Here is an 18,028-nt window from a genome sequence, read left to right as displayed (position 1 = left end):
CAGTTGAATACAGTGTTACCAGCATACAAAATGTGAGTCAGTGGCAGGATAAGAATTGAAACGAAATGATATGACACATGCACACACACACACATATATATATATATATATATATATATATATATATATATATATATATATATATATATATATATTATGTATGTTTTTTGCCTAATTCATGTGGGAGGTTTCATTTGTGTATTCAAACAACAATCTGGTTGCACAGACAATACTTGTCAGTGGAATCAATTTATTGGTGGTTTGGGTATTTTCATGGGACACAAACATTGACACATTTAAAACCAGGAAGCAGAGGACTGGTGTGAAGTGAGACAAGACAAAAGAGTGATGGAGAAGAAGAAGTGAAGTTTGAGGGGGGACAGAAGGTTGTGGACAGGTGTACAAAAGGGACATCAGAGGGAAAGTGAAGGATGACATGTCTGGGAGTGAAAGCAGTCTGACACTGGTTAAGAGAGTGAAGAGATCTGGTGGGAACAGAGTTAGTGTGTAGGTCCCAGCTGAGGTCATGTCCCCTGGCTATGTTTTCATAAACTCCTGAGTCTTGGGGTAATCAAAACAAAGCGCCACCCCAGACAGTAAACCTTGGAGCCAAACCTCATGACAGAGAAACGACAGATCAGGAAGTGATGCAGCATCCGCCTTTTCCCTTCTCGTCCCATGTTCTGGTGAAGGGTGGATGCTCGCGCCTCTTCCCTATTTTTCTTTACTGTCACCACCAGCTCCCCATTCTGCCTCTTTTCTCTCAGAGTCATAAAGGCCAGCTACAACAACAAATGGAGTCTCTCTCGGTTGGGTGTGGTGGCCTGCAGAGCAACAGCTGGGTCCTGTTGTTTCTCCTGAGACACCGACTGACTGCTCGCCCTCTTTTTCAGGACAGCTCTCCCTCCATGACCTTAAGTTTTTCTTAAATATTTAGCCTTTTTTGCTGTCACATTCTTAGGATTGCTGTCCTTTCCAGCCACAACCCATGTGTGCTTTTCTCTGAAGTGCTCACTCATTTTCTCAGAACACTGTACTGCTCTCAAACTTTCTTTATCAGACAACTGACATATCCCTTCTTTCATGTGTCCTCTTCTCTCTTAAAAGTTTGGATTCTCTCTTGTTCCATCTGCTTTTTTTGTTCTTTCTCTCACTTAATCTGTCAATCCACATCTCCCCCTTCCCCTCCCTCTTCCTCTTTCCCTCTGTATCTCCCCCTGGTCCCCATTTCCCTCTGACACATTTCCTGTACCCGAGAGAAGACTATCAACACTTTTCCTGACTCATACAAGTGTCTCATAACGCCACAAATTTCTCACACTTTTGTGTAAAATTGTCACAAAATTAACTACATATTGAAACAGGGTAGACATGTACTTTTTTCATTATTTATGACCATAATGATCATTTCACGATGCTGTAAAATATTAAATAAAAGTCCTTTACAGCTTGAAGCCTACATTTAGTTCAGCTGCTGTTGCTTCTGGTGAGCCATTAGCGTGTGTGCGTCTGTGCAACCAGTTTAAACTGTACCTAATGAACCGTTTTGAGCGTGCGACTAACCAAATGGCAATAACAGATCAACTTCAAGGCTGTGTGTGTGTGTGTGTTGCCAGTTCAGACCTGCCCTAGGTTTAATTAGAGCTATGAGTCAGAGCCAACTGACGTGTGGTCAGAGGCGCAATCAAAAACCAGTAGGGCCCCATGGGCACATGCACAAACTCACGCACAGCATGTGTGCCTGCACGACACGCACACACCCACACATGCGCGCACACACACACACAATTTTAAGATAATAAAAATTATGAGATCAAAACATTTTCTTTTTTCTCCATTATTTCTCTTTTGTCTGCTCTACAGGACTGAGAGCAAGTAATGTTCAAGCTAACTAGTCCTTATGTTTATTAAGCTACAAGCCCACACACACAAAGACAAAGTTCACAGCAGAAAAGAAGGCAAAGTGCCTAGTAAACCACAGTGGAGGCAATCTTTTGATCTGCTGCTAAGAACCAGACAGTCAGTCTTTCATTACAGAGACTTCTTCACTCTGTGAATCAGTCACTCAAAGCAGAATAAAACTGTCAGAATAAACCAAACTTCAGATTTAACACCTAACATGAGGACGCTAACCATGACAGACCATTTTGGAAAATCAGCTGGTCAAACAAACCTAAACTATTGTCACCACCTGAGAGGGAAAAAAAGCATATGGCAATCAGGTTTTTGACTTCATGCTGGCCATACTGGGATCCATGAGGCTTAACAAGCCACACACACACAGATGGAGTCACCATATATTTACATATTCAGTATAGTATGACCTCAGGTTTTTAGCTTAACTGAAGTGTGGCAATTAAAGTAATTTTGTTTTCACATGAAAATTAGGTCGGGGGAAACAATGCTGGTCACAGATGTGTGTGTACATGGGCAAAGGTTAGTCAGAGAAAAGAGGGAAAAGACACATGAGCATCGTGTGAACACAAAGAGAATCATGCACGTATATACACATGCATCTCTACATGTATTATTTGTGTGTGTGTGTGTGTGTGTGTTTGTGTGTGTGGGAGCATAATTATCTGAACCAGAGGCTTGATGCTATCACTGTCTTCCATGTGCTTGACAGAAAAGCATCAGGGGAAAAAGATAAGAACTGGCATATTGTGTGTGCATATGTGTGGATTTCTTTTTCAGGCCAGAGCTCCAGGGCAGATTACCTGCGACCAGCCAGGCGCACACACACACACACACACACACACACCAACGCATACACACAGCTCTTATCTCTGTCTTTGATGCAGCTGGAGTGTTTTTCTGTATCAAAGATTATCCAGACTGGGAACGGAGGAATAAACAGTCCTGCACTCAGATGGGATCCATGAATACAATTTAATAGTGTACTTTTAGTTTTCTTAATGCACATGTAGCACAGTAACCGGACATGTTTATGCAGATATAAGTCCTACTTAAGCTTGTGTGCAGGAGAGGTTGTGTGTAAGCACTCAGACAAACAGGAAGGCAGGACCAAAAGACTTTAAAAATCACTTTCTTACACGTATTACATGATCTGTGCCCACCTGACAGTCTTAAATACATCAAGTGAATGTTGGTTTGCGGAGGAAATCAAACAATACAGCATTAACAGCATGCAATGTGCTTCACATGCTGATAGCATTCACTTCCTGGGATTTCAATGGAATAATTTATGAACTCTCTACCAGTATGGAGGGGGATACAGGTGGGAAGCTGACCTCAAGTCAGTCAAATCAAACTTTTTCCAACTATCTTTATGCTTACTAATAGGTGTGATTTTTTTTTTTTAGTAAAACACCAGGCTGACAGTCCATTTATTCATATATTATACAGTTCTTCTTAAACTGAGATTTTATTAGATCCATCCTATGTGTAACGGCGGTGACACAGCTTAGCAGCTCTAATGTAAAGGAAGATGGGATTATTATATGACAGGCTACCTTCACATGGGACTCACAATGTCTAAGTACAACTTGGAACACACAGATCAATTTAGCAACTTCAAATTTGGTGGGTGTATTGGTGAGCGACCGCATGTCAGTAGGAAAATAGTTTCCGTAAAAAAGGTAAACACGACGCCATTTGAAAGCAGGGAAACGGGGAAAAAAACTGCTGAAAATGCTACTTTAGAAGGCCTCAAATTAAAAAGTAGAGAGATATACAGTATAAAAAAGCAGTATGATGGCCACATCAAAGAACGCAGTTTCATTGAGCTGCATACTTAAATACAAAGCGATCCCCATTAAGTGCTAGTGGAGCTTCCAGAAGTAAAAGCCCTTTCTAAAAGTGCAATGCTGACACAGATACGGAAATAGTCCTTAAAAGCTACCGAAGAGGAAGAAGACTAGGAGCTAAACAGGGACGACTAGACTACTACTCAGTATGTCGCAACCCAGTCATCTGTCTGTCTGTCTATCCATGCATACAACCAGCTGCCAGTCCAGAAGAAGGCATCACTCTGGACTGACTGGCGCCGGGGAGGAGAGGCCACGTATAGCATCGGGGCCGCTGTAAGTTTTCCCATGTAGTGAGGGAAACATTGGCTTTAAGTCTCATGAAAATAACTTCCCTATGATTGATGATTGGTAATTCTGAATGAAGCCTCTTTAGGCTCAAGACGTCCCCTTTGTCCCCCCCCTCCCCCCACCTACAGCACACCTCTTCGGCTCCAGGCCAGTGCACAAGTGTATTAATAATATACAGGCCACCAAAGTAGAATCCCTGTGAAGTGGAGCAATGTGCTCAGCAAAGAGGTTTAGATCTTATCACCTGCTATTCTTCACCCACCCACTTCATCTTGTTAAGCTCTGTTGGAAAAGTAAAGTAAAAAAAAAAAAAAAAGAAAAAAAAAAAGAAAAACAAAGAAAACTTCAATAGTGCAGGAGCCCAGTAAGTTTTTTGCTTCTTATGGAGAGAAAACAGGACAAAAACCCCAACTCAGAGCATTTAAACATATTCGGTAATATATTATTTAATATTAGTCTCTTTATTCATCTGTGCTGTATGTATTATGGGGATGTATATTTGACTGGCATTTTGCTGAAGATAGCACGCTGTAATAAGGGAAACACTGAGAGGCTATGCTAGCTCTGATACTCATATTACCTCAGCTACAGAAACAGAAAGGAGGGGAGGGGGACTGAAAGAATGATGACATAGCTGGGCCACCTGACTGAAGTCCTGAATGAGAATCTGCCCTGACACAGAATGTGTGTGTTATTTAACAGATTATTTTTCCCCCTCTCTTGTCTGTCTACACACTCAGTAAGATTCTTGCAGCATGATGAAGCAAAACAGGCCCATTCTGAACGTGAATTGAAAGACGGATGGATCTTGTGCTAAGTCTAACTAGCCTAATTACAATTTTTACTACAGATTGTAAATAATGTAAGTAATATTTTACCCATGTGAAATGACGATTGCTTGAAATGATTAACCGCTTTATAGCTCAAAATATACACAGATATTATACAGGATAAGCCCATGACCTTTCCAGTTTTGTTTGTATGTGTCAGTTCTCACCAGGACATACTTTGGCCAGACGCTGGAATGCAGCTATTAACCCAGATAGCTAATGATGAAATGTGCTCTGGAAAGTTGAAAAACAGGCATGAAAAGACAAAGAACAGGACTAAAAATCAATCTGCCATGACCGTCGTTTTGCACATTCTGTAGTGAATACAGAGTCACATACAGCTTAGGTAAAATCTAAGGACCCAAGGGTCAGGACTGTTCTCAAGTAAAGAAATATTAACAAATACAACTACCCCGGACTTTGCACTACCAAATATACACACATCTCCAACGCAGAAAAACCTTCAAACACTCAGGAGAGGGTTAGGAAGGGCAGCAAGAGAAGTTATAAGTCAAGCCACTGACTGACACAAAGCTTCTGAACTTAGCCTGTAAAGAACCAGGGAGATTTAGACTAACTATGTATAGTGTTGAATGTGTGTGTGAGTGTGACAGGGAGAGAGAGAGAGAGAGAGAGAGAGAGAGAGAGAAACTATGTAGAGAAAGGAAGGTTAGAAGGTGTGATGTTGCTGTACATGGCTGACATACATCCCTGCAAGTAGAGCACACATTTATAATTAGCAGTGCATTAGATGTCAAGCAGACATAGCTAGCATACACAGGGGACATAAATACACATGTTTAGCACCAGTGTCACACAATGACACTGTATGTGTGAAGAAATGAGCCAATTATATGGTGGATTTTATTTCTCTAAATACTTTGCAAATAATTTCCTTGTAGGTCCTCTGAAAAGATCTGTGTGACTTGGAAATTGAGTTTAAATGGTACTTTCAGATAATTCATTCAAAATAATTGCTAGTTTAACACAGAATGTCAGCAGGGCAGCTGAACTGACACAAGAGATGTCAGTTAAAGTGTGCTAAACTCAATATAAAAGCCACTGTCTTCTCACAATTGCTTTAACATGAACCAATGAGAGATCTCAAGAAACTATTTTGAGGCTGTAACTCCGTGTTACCCTCAACTCTCTGGTTTGACATGTTTCTGCTTGACATGAGAGGGAGTTAATTTGTGAATTCAAAGGCACAAAGACTTCAGAGCGAAATCAGCCTTTTTCTGCATTTGAGAATAACTCGCTTTTGACATCAGCCACATTTACAGAGTAAGGAAAGAGGAGACAAAGGAGGCATGACTTTGGCTTTGACTTTCATTAAAGATTCATTGTTTAATCATCATAATAACATAAAATAATGAAAAGCTCAAGCTGCGGTCTAAATATCCCTTATGTTAACCAAATATTAGTTAAAATTTCATTTAGAATGATATAACACAGAGAAAAATAATCCTAACATCGCAGCAACCAGTGAACATTAGGTATTTTGCCTAAGACATTTTTTGTTTTTTTCATACTATTTCCGGAGGTTAAGTTGTAGTTGTGTTTTTCTCTGTAGAGCAACAGAATCACATTCTGTGATCTTCATGAAGAAGAAAATGGTGGATTGTGATATACAGACATAAATGTGGATGTTATGAAAACATGAAACAATGCATAGCAGTGGTACACATCGATAACACTGGTGTAATTTCTCAAAGGTCAGGAACCTCGATGTTAGATTTGATCCTAGCCTTCTTCTTCGATCAGCACATTACAAAAATGACTAAAATCACATTTTTTCACCTACGCAGACACACAGATAAAATGAGGACCATGCATGACCATGACTTTGTTTGATCCACACTTGAATACTGTAATGTTGTCATGTCTGGTCCACTTTGTGCTAGCACTGAATGTCTTCAAGTGGTTCAGAATGGTGCAGCAAGAATCTTGACTAAAACCAGGAAATTTGATCACATCACACCAATCTTAGCTTCAATTCACTGTCATCAATGTATTCGTGTTAGATGAGACTTTAAAGTACTTCAGATAGGCAATGGCTAAATGTGCTCCCTCCTTCATACCAACTTACACATTGTACTTATATTGTATATCGTGCCTCACACTCTCAGAATACAGGACTCTTGTGTCCCCCCAGAGGTAAAGAGAAGTCAGCAGGCTGCAGGGCCTTTTCCAAGCAGCCCCCTTTATCTGGATTAACCTCTGTGTTAATATGAGACAATCTGACTGTACTGAGGCCCTTATATTCGGATATGAAAATCATTTATGCACCTTAACTCTTAAATTGGTGCTATGTTATTTGATGAGCCCTCAGACTTGTAACCATTACCTTCTCGGTAGGTTGGTCTCAGTTTCTTAACCCCAGTACTTGCTCATTTTGTCCTGCTGACAAGAATACAACAAACTTCAACTACAAACTACAACACTTCATTTCTCTGGCTTCTGTTGTTTTTATTGCTTCTCTTTCCTTGCTTCATGCAGGTGTTAGATCTGGACTGGTGCCCTCTCAGAGTCCCCTTATAGATCGTCACTCACTTATGCTATATGAAAATTGTAAAACATAAGTTTACAAAATATAATTTGCAATCTTTTCCTTGTAAGGCCTTCCCTTTTTAAGGTCACCACAGTGGAGAAAAGATCAGACTCTCAACTCAACTTCTATCTGCGATTTTGTTGGTCTGTTCTCCACGCAACATCTATTGTGCGTCTACTCGTCCTGGGAAAGGAATCCCTTCTTTCTTTCTTTCTCTTCCTGAGTTTTTCCTCACTCATATCAAGGGTCTAAGGACAGAGCGTGTCACACACTGTACTCATTTTTAATTTCATGGGATCTTAAAATAAGTAAAAGAAAATGGAAACGGAAATGTGTGACCATACACAGTGGTTGACGAGGGTCAATTGTTCTCGACTTTCAATTTTCAATTTATTAGACTTTTAAAGTGTCTCTCTCACTCTCCTTCCCTACTTTCTCTCTGTCTATCTCCATCTCTTGGTCTCACAGGAGGGTGTGCAGTGTACTAATGAAAAAGCAGACTTAATATGTTTTTCCCTAGTCCATCTGGTAATAATTGTAGCATGTAGCAACCGTAGCTGTGTTTGGATAAAGCCCTGACATACATGGGGCCCTCTGACGCTCAAGTGTGTGTGTGTGCATTTATGTGGGGGTGGGAAAGAGAGAGAGAGAGAGAGTGAAAGAAAGAAAAGAACATGTGACTGGTGAGAGGAGTGCGTCTGTGTGTCTGTGTGTGCGCATACATGTGCGCGCTTGTGTGTGTTCCAAGCTGCTGGGTGATGAGCCAACATAACTAAATCAACTTTATCGCCAGCACACTGTTTTACGTAGAGAAGCACAAGCCAGAGGAGGGCTGAGCGTGGGTGGGTTGGGTAGCAAGAGCCTCTGCTCCTTCGGGGCATTAGCCTGACTCTTGGTGATGATGTGGGGCGTATGATGGCGCATAGACTGTCAACTAACAGCGAAAGGCACAGATAGGGAGAAACACAGGTGTCGCTATTTTCACTGAACACTGCCCTTCTGTGTACTGGAATCATGCTGAAAAGAGGACTCTGTCAAGACATTTAATTCTATCAAGACAATGGGTGCTTTAAATATGTTGGAAGTCAAAAATGGGGCAACTTTAGCAAAAAAGACTCCCTAATACTTAATTATCATTTGTTTGACACGCCCAACTATAAATGTGTCTTGTTGAACTGTTCTTGAGCAAGACACTGAACTCATGACAAGTTGCCCTGGATATGCAGAATATCAGCTAAAAAACAAATTAAGCCCCCCAGACCCCAAGGAACACTGGATGCAGAAACTTCCAGGAAGGTCACATATTTTTAAGAAGGGATTGAGGTAATTTTACAGTGATTTCATTTCAAAACACATGGGTGAGAGAATGATGTTGTACAAACACAGGTTACACCCTTAGAGTGTTATTGCATAACTAAATCCACAATATAACCCCCCCTCTGTGGTACCCAGTTCCACTAAGTCCCCCTGGTCAAAATCATACCAAATGCAAATCTGTTGCTGTATGTGTGTTGAATACAGACGCAGGTCTTGTCATAAAACTGCCTGGAAAAGCTGAAATAATACCATATTCTGCTGGGTTTCGCAACCATTTTACCAGTTTTTCATGCTAATCACTCTGTAGGAGTAACTGTCACTTTGTTCAAACGAGATTCATAAAGACCCATGTCACAAGACAAGACACACAAATAAAAAGTAAAAAGAAAAAAGTGAAGTGACAAGTGACACATTCTTCTCTAAGTTCAGCATTAACGTCTTTATCTTGTGACTTACTGGCAGCGCTGATTGGAGTAGGTGGAAGGGAGTGGAACATGAGCTCTTCAGAAAGACCCTTTGTACTGAGAGGGTCACACATCCTCTGTGTGGGGCATTCACAGTTTGAAAGAATAATGTGTGCAGGAACACACGCACATACACACGCAAGCAAACAGTATGGCTTACTGAAAATGATGATGGGAATAATCAGTTGAAGAATGAGCAATGATCACGGGCGTATGGCATGGCAGGGAAAATACAATCACAAGTCATTTTTCAGTTTCACTTATGTGATGTAGTGGGGTTTCAATTTAGATTACTTTTTACAAAGACAAACCTGATCAAACTACGACTTAGTCTGCAATTTAACATGACAGACTGCAGAGCAACAAATGGGGATTTTACCTTAAAGAATGAAAAAATACTGCATGTTATAATGTTACATTTCCCCCTCTCCTCACTAGACTGACCCATTAGAGCATAGCGTGTGTACTGCACCAAAGGCACCACATTATTATTATTGTGTTTAATACTGTGCTAATATAATACTCAGATTTTGCTAAGAGAAAATATATTTCATTTGCCCTCTGCCCTATTTTATGTAACTTGTAACTCATAACTTGAGCCAAAGAAGGCGAGTGGGGATCAGAGGAGTCCGAGGAGTCAGATCCTGTACAGACACTCATTTCCTTTCAGGCTCTTTTGAGTGTTTGTCTTTGCGCTGATTTGCACACCCCTACAGCAAGGTTACACTCAGGAAGGTTAATCATTTAACACAATACTTTGTTCTGACATGCTAACCCATATCTGCAATACAAAAACTGTTACCAGATTTAGCATTTGTTTAAATACTCAGAGAAATGGTTGTGAATTGAAAGGGAGGCTGAGTTCAGTTCAGGTAACCCCTCTAATACCCCTCTAATTTGAGACTAGCACACACTGACAAGGTCAAACATGCATTGTGGGTTGATCTGAATGGGCCAACATACGCCATCTAACCTGGTTCTAACCTCAACTGAAACTGGGTTAGGTGAACACAGGTTGGACATTGTTAACTTTACTGAACAGACATTTTGCCTTACAGATGGTCAATTTACTAAATGTTATCTATGCTTTACTAAAATTGACCAACCACATGACTAGTCAATTTAAAGAACTCAGTATCCTTCAAACAAGCTAGATCCTACAGTGTCTTTATTCCCAGATGAAGTGTTTATACCTATTCCAAATGGAGCCTACCGTCATAGCCCCGCCCAGACTGCATCACACTCTAAACCCTGATTTCTCTCCAAGAACTGCGCATCTATGGAGGCTCAACACGGTGAACTGAACACAACACACTGGACGGACTGCTTCTACTCAGAAGCATCCTCCTAATTCAGTTACTTCTAATGGCTCTTTAGAACAACACAGTACAGTACAGTTGTACCAGTACCGCTTTGTCTGAAGCATACAGAGGCCTCCAGTGGGGAGGTAACAGACGGCAGAGGTAACAGTTGTGGGGACTGTATTACACGGGGAAAAATGTACTAAAATATACAGTGCAAGGGGAAAAGAGCCAGTACAAGTGCAGAGGACCTCATAAATACCTAAAAATGGTTTGTCAAGTTTGATTTTTCCTTCCCACAAATGTGATCGGTCTAATGAGGCAAAAGACACAGCATGTTGCAAACAAAAGCAAATGTTCAACAAGTTTTAAGGACATGTAACTGATCTGACGACAGATTTAAAGTACATTTTCAACCCTGCTATGTTACCAAAGTACGAAATCCCAATAGGGCTGATCTCACAAAGAAGCCATTCACACTAATTTGTGCCTGCTCTCTCTCTCACACACACACACACACACAAACACTCACAAAATCACTCACTCGCTCACACACACAGACACACACACACAGCTCTCAGTCAGTCTAAACTTTTACCGAATTTGAACTCCCCCAAAACCCTGTGGTGACCGCAAAAAAGTAGTTCTCAGGTTACAAGCTCACCCAAAATAGGCCATAAGTACATAGTACTGCTATCTGGTGACGTACATTATAGTTTAGAATGGTTACATACACTTGAACGTACAAAAATGCACACAGATACACACAACCTGTGGTGAATTCAGCACCATGCTTCAGAGAGGACAACACTGTACAAACAACAAGCTTTTATGTGTAAAAAAAAAAGAAGTCATTTAAGCCCACTGGAATCCATATCCAAACATTCAATAACATATGATCAATTTATTGTGTCATTATGCAGGCATTTTAAATATCACAGTCCTTTGCTATGTCTCACTTCCACACAAAAGATACAGGAAAAACATAAATATTGTTGTTGTATTGATGATGAAGGGCTCTCTTTACACGACTGAAGTAAAGTTAAACCTTCCTGAGAGCATTAAAAGTGAGTCACTGAAAAGGCGACTGATGGTGATAATCATCATCCAGCGATGACTCAGGAGGGATCTCTTAAGGACAATTTAAAACCCTAGTTTTTACATTGAGAATTTTCATCATTTTAGGCCAGTACTTCTTAAAATATGAAATATGGACCTGAACTGAGCCACAGGCCTGTTTCTAGTGGGTGACCGCACAAAATAAGTAATAATACGCTTTCACAAGCAAGCGAAGAACTTCTGTCCCTTCCTGGAATTGGGGGGAAAAAAAACTTGAAGGCACGTCCTCCAACTGCAGTAGTTTTCAGAATAGCTAATCTGTGTACAGGAAACAGGCGCTAAGACTTCTGGCGCTAGTGGACTGAGCAATCAAAACAATCTCTCCATCTTCTGATTGAGGAGAAAGGGACCCACGTCAGACTTTTTAACACACTTCATCGGGGAGAACGGGGGTGAATAGACAGAGAGAACAAAAGGGAATGAGGAATGAGAAAGGATAAAGAGTGAGAGAAAATCAAGGAGGCTCAAGAGGCCCCTCCTGATAGATAGAGAGTACGAACGAAAATAGGAAAAATGAAAAGAGCTAAAATTATTTTCTTTCTCACTCGCTTCTGCTTTCCTTGTCTTTTACAACTTTCCTTCTCTACTTTCGACATTCATTCTTTTCTTTGTCTTTTCTCACTCCACCGTTTCTCTTATCCACTCTCGTTTTTCTCCTCATATCACTCTTGCTCCCTTGCTTTTCTCCTCTCCCCTCCTCCATCTGTTATGAGTAGGAGTTGGGGAGAAAGTACGTGGGATTTTCCCACAGCTCGGCAGGACCAGTCCCAACCCCACACCCACTCATTTTCGACCTCTTCCTCCACTCCCTCTGTCTCTTGTCAGAGGGGAGTCTTGAAGAAAACCATCCATACTTCACTAGTGAGTATTCTGGATTGTTGGGACTTTATGCTGCTTGTTGTTGCACAGACATTAAGTGTGTGCTGCCATGGCCAAAGAAAAATTAGCAAAAGGTTAGAGAACATAAACATCTCTGCCTCTGAAGTAAAACAGCAGATGGTATTAAATGTTTAATTTAAGATGTTATATTAATTAAATTAAAATTCTTACAAAAGGCCTTAGGCCGTTTTAAAACTGTATGAAGAATTTTATGGATTTCACAGGGTTATAAAACTTAGTCAGCTTCTGAGGTAACACGGTAAGCTCTATCTAGCCATCAATTTTCTGCTCTGTATTTAAGAACCAAGTCATGTTTCCAGCAGGCTAAGCAAAAATGCCCAGACGTCCCTCTCCCCTGTCGTAATGTCTGACTTCTCCTGAGGCATTGCCAGGCCAGGTGGGATGGCAAATGGGATGGCGTATTTTGGGAGGTGTGAGGAAGGCATCATTCCATTAGATACCCTTAATAAGTTTATTTCAGCGAAAAGAAGCAGGAATTCTAAGCTCCTTCAGGATGTCTGAGCTCTTCACACTCTCACCCTAAAAAGCAAAAATTATATATTCTGTATCCACAAGCATGCAAGGGTCTTCTAGGTCCACAGAAGGTTGGACACACAGGCTCTGTGTGGATGTACACATATCTGCAATTTTTTGTGACCCAGCGGACTACCCAACACACAAGATATTCCACCACTAAACACTAGCACCAGTCCTTCCTTCCTGAGAGCAGCTCAGATTGTCTGACGGATTGTCTGAAGGTTATGATTAGCCCCTTTTCGTTTTGACAGCCTTCTTTACCACTGGTTTGTTGTTCACCAGCATCATCTTTGGTTTGCTTATGTGGCTGGCACCAACGACCAACGGACGCTACAGGTGGTGAGCACACCTATCACACGCGCTGTGTGATAGGTGTGCTCACCACCTCACTACTTTGTGTGGGCATACCTAATACAAACACAACCCATCTTTCCAAAATCCATCAAATATATAAAGTTGCAAAATAAACTCAAATATGATTTTCGATTGTAAAACTGGGATAAAACACACACTCAGTTGGTGTTGTGAATGTACTGAGTGTGACATTTGCTATTACAGCAGGCTTTGTGTGTGTGTGTATGTGTCTGCACCTGTTTGGTGCAGTGTGTGTTTTACCTCTGCAGCCTGTGTCTCTTGGTGCAACAGTGTCAGCCCTGTCAGGTCCTCCAGGAATGAGTGGGAAGAATTAAAAACCTTGGACAGGAAGTTGAAACCTTCTCTCTCATAATGGTCCAGGACCTGGTCAGGAACACAACATGAACATAAAAAAATGTTCAGGTAACTCAACAGAAAATTTTATTTCTATTGCTCGGGAAACAGTACATTCATTTTGATAGGGAATTATATCACTGTATTGCTCCACGGTGTTTTACACTTTTAGATCTGATTAAAATCAATGTCTAAATGACAGTTGACCCGCGTAACGATCGCTTTTGTAATGATTTGGATCCTACAGAGAGAGGGAGAAACAGAAGCTGTTTTGAAGGTCCCTTGTACGTGCTACTGAGGCACTGATCTATAAATGCCATACGTTTGCCTAAAGCAAGTTACAGACTTAAACGGAAGATGTTAAAAATTATTTTCCTGAGAATTTTTCCTGAAAGAGTAAATACCAGAGGCAATGACCTTTTCAAAACACTCCCATTTTGCTCAGGTTTGATTCAAGTCACAATGGTGAAAAAAAGAACAGGTACCATAACATTAACTTTACATGCTTTCAATCCTTTTTGAATCTGACGAGTACACGTGGAGTGAAAGGCTGAATCACGCTAATGCATCACGACCTGTCATGTGATCTACACTCATTATGAGAGGAAAGAGGAAATTTACTTTCAGAAGCAGATAATAATCTTTTTATGGTATAAAGTAAAAACGCACTCTTGTCACTCTGGTCCTATGGGACAACCTGTGTAACACCCCCCGTCAGCACCTCTGCAGTAATGCTGCAATAATGCTGAAATATTTCCCTTGATCTCCTACCAGTACTGACTTCAAATACCCACACCTTCTTTCCAAAACACAGACACACCCCACACAGATCCTCTGCCCTCTTGACTACCTTCCTGGCTTGGCAAAGCCTTTCATGAACGCCCATAAACCCTCTGCTGCAGGTGTAGGGTTTCCTCTGTCTCAGACATCAACACACTGTGTGAATCAATGCCTGCATATGTGTATGTGTGCTCGCAGACTGACCTGGTGTCTGGTCTTGGAGTCAGACACACACAATACACACTGACGTGTCCCTCGTTTATCTTTTCAACCTCTCTTTTCTGTCCTTCCTGCTCTTTTATTTCTTCGATTCTCCACTTCCATTCATGGGATCTGTTACACGAGACGCCAATGATCAAAACCCATTTTGCTGAAACATGGCTGCCCACAATACAGGAAGCAACATGATAACACACACACATGATGACACACAGTTACACACACAAGGCACATGCACATTATTCACTTATCTCCATATCAACAGTAGACACAGAGGACAATGACCAGTGACCTCTGTGATCCAGTCCTATGGCTGAGTTTTAGGTAATAGTTTCAGACTGTAAAAAATGCAAAAAAATCTTGTACTTCTACTTTCTTGTATAAATGATTCTGCTCGGTAGAGCATAAATAATTTGTATGACATAGTAGTACCTATACATGCATAAAAACATAAACATACGCAGGCACAAAGGGGTTCACCCTGGACTGGTCACCAGTCAATCGCAGGGCTGACATACAAAGACAGACAACCACACACGCACACACTCACACCTAGGGGCAATGTAGAGTAGCCAATTAACCTAATGTGCATGTTTCTGGGATTGTGGGAGGAAGCCGGAGTACCCGGAGAAAACCCACACAGGCACAGGGAGAACATGCAAACTCCACACAGAAGGGCCCAGACTGGGATTCGATGTGAAGTAACTGATCCATTCAGCATAGCTATCAAAGTTGGAAACATCACTCTGTTGATATGATCACACTGCACTGATCTGCTAGTCAGTAAGGTTATGCTATGATTGGAAAAAGATGTAAGAGTAGACTGTGGATGCCTTCAAGCCCGACCACGTAAGTAAGAGCAATTAGGACAAGGGTCCTGTTACATGGGTCGTAAAGCTAAAATGGCATTCCACAATAAGAACATCGTACCAGCAGTCAAACAGAGTGGTAGCGTGATGCCATGGGGATGCTTTGCTGCTTCAGGACCTGCGCGACTAGCCATAACTGATGTCACAATGAATTTTGCACTCTATCAAAAAATTCTGAGGAATGTCCTGCCACCAGTCTGTGATCTGAAGCTGAAGCACAGTTCGATTATGCAGCATGGCAACAATCTGAAGCACAAGAGCAAGTCCTTTACTGAATGGCTCAAAAGAAACTAAAGTGAGGTTCTGTAGTGGCCTTGTCTAAGTCCTGACTTGAATCTAACCAAAATGCTGTGGCAGGAACATGGACAGGGAGTTCATGGTCAAAAATAGGGATAGAGCGATTACTGGCCTTGGCAGATTACTGGTCCAAAAGTGAGTATTTTTATGATTACTGATTGTGTGGGTTTTTTTTGTCAAACTGCTGATAAAACAAAAATGCAGTACTTTGGCTCTGATGCAGCATTCACTCTCTGTTTATAGTCACCACCCATCAAAAGTAATAGTCTATTAAAAGTGACTTTAAAATATAGTGGAATATAACACAGCAGTCATTTTAAATACTCAAATAAAATAGTAGAGTACCTCCAAATTGTAAAGACTTTGTTACATTCCATCACTGGTTGGGGTTAAATTACATTTTCACACAGTGTTGGATGACTTTTTTCTTCAATAAACAAAAAATGATTTAAAATCTCTTTTGTGTTTAATCTGGTTGTTTTTGTCATATATTTAACTTACCGGTACTCTGAAGATCTGAAACAATTACAAGTGATAAATATGCAAAAACAGATGAAGTCTAGAAGATGGCGAATAATTATACATGACTGGGTGATGCACGACTATCAATGAAATGCTAAGAGGTTCTTGGTTAGTGGGTAAGCCATGACGTGACACTGTACACTAGTATGAGTAAACAGTTCCTGGTGACTCAGTGGCTTCAACATCTCCTGTTAGGTCAACACGCAAAGTTAGAAATCTGCCCTGAAAATGTATAAACTCCATACTGACTCATTAGGTAACAACTCTGGCCTTTTGGTATTCTGGAAAATCAGCACACAGGATGTAAAGTTCATGAAGAATGCGTACTTACTGCTCTGTGGTTGCTGTACAACACAATAACAATAACATAATAACCTGTGTTTTTGAAATACTGAATGATTCTTGAGAGCAAAATATACAATTTTATAAAAAAAATCCCTCCTAACTCATAATTTGGCAGTGGCTTTGCCCAAAAGATTATAGAATCAAGAAATAGAGTAGATTCAATATTTTTATGAATCCAACAGTCATTTAGTGTACAAAATGTCTGAAAAAGGCTTCCTGTAGCCCAAGGACAGCACAGACTGTAACCCAGTCAGATATTTCATTCACAATTATTCACAGAGAAAAGTGCCAAATCTTCACATTAAAGCTTAAATAGCGAAATGTTTTGCTTGATCGCTGACTTAATTAAAAGATTGTCTAATTGCTACACCTTCATTATATACCAATCAACTAAATTAGAAGGCCAGTGAATTTACTCTAATAATTATATAAGACCAAACGTCACGTTTTGAGCCATGGGTACAGTGTAGTGGCACAAATCCAACATAAATTCTTTGAGGGCCTTTAATCTTTAAAGAGTTTTTACATCTGCAAAAGTTGCTACCTACGCAGTAAAATCGGGTTTAATCTTTACAATGTGTGACGAGAGAGGATTTCGTTTAAGTGTATATACATATATATATATATATACCAGTTAAAAAGGTTTAGGAGGAAAGAAAATTTTAATAGAGAAACACAGTGAACGTTGTTAGTAAGCCACTCAATGTCATTTCAAGATTTTGCACAACAAATGTAAAAAAAAAAATGTTTTTGCTATTAATAGTGGTAGCATATTTGGTAGTGTTAGTACAAGAAGTTGTAGTAAGAGGTGTCTGGCATGGTTTAAGACAAAGCCACGTCAGCTGTGATTTACTCTCTGGCGTGTAGTTTTATTGGCTTGCAGCCCCAGTAAGAGTTAGGAAATGTGCACACAAGCTCACACACACACACACACACTCAGATTGAAAAAAAAAACAACTCTACAGGAACTGTTCCAGCCCAGACAGGGCCTGAATTGTTTTGTTTCCATAGTGACCTGGCAGCCCACAGCTGACTGTGGCAGGAATACACACAGACACACACACACACACATGGAAGACAAAGACAGACACACATACACATTACAGTGAACGGACTGGACAGAGGGACACACAAAGGGACAAGAGATATGGGGGAGGGAGAACAGGAAGGGAGAGAAGGTAAGACAGAGGAGAGGAAAAGAGAAAGAAGTGAAATAGGAGTAGGCTGGTAGA

The 18,028-nt window shown here is 40.7% G+C and overlaps 1 protein-coding gene across 1 annotated transcript in view; it reads right to left on the bottom strand.

The window, feature by feature from the left end:
* Nucleotides 1-18,028, bottom strand: part of atg7 (ATG7 autophagy related 7 homolog (S. cerevisiae)) — a 54,793-nt gene that overhangs the window by 12,437 nt on the left and 24,328 nt on the right. The window contains exon 18 of the mRNA XM_046383308.1: nt 13,672-13,794. Within this exon, the coding sequence (XP_046239264.1) occupies nt 13,672-13,794 (123 nt within the window). The remainder of the gene's footprint in view (nt 1-13,671; nt 13,795-18,028) is intronic.

This window comes from Scatophagus argus, chromosome 3, assembly GCF_020382885.2.
Source record: "Scatophagus argus isolate fScaArg1 chromosome 3, fScaArg1.pri, whole genome shotgun sequence".
NCBI lineage: Eukaryota > Metazoa > Chordata > Actinopteri > Scatophagidae > Scatophagus > Scatophagus argus.
The sequence above is the reverse complement of the archived record's forward strand: the minus strand, read 5'-3'. Positions and strand labels throughout refer to the sequence as shown.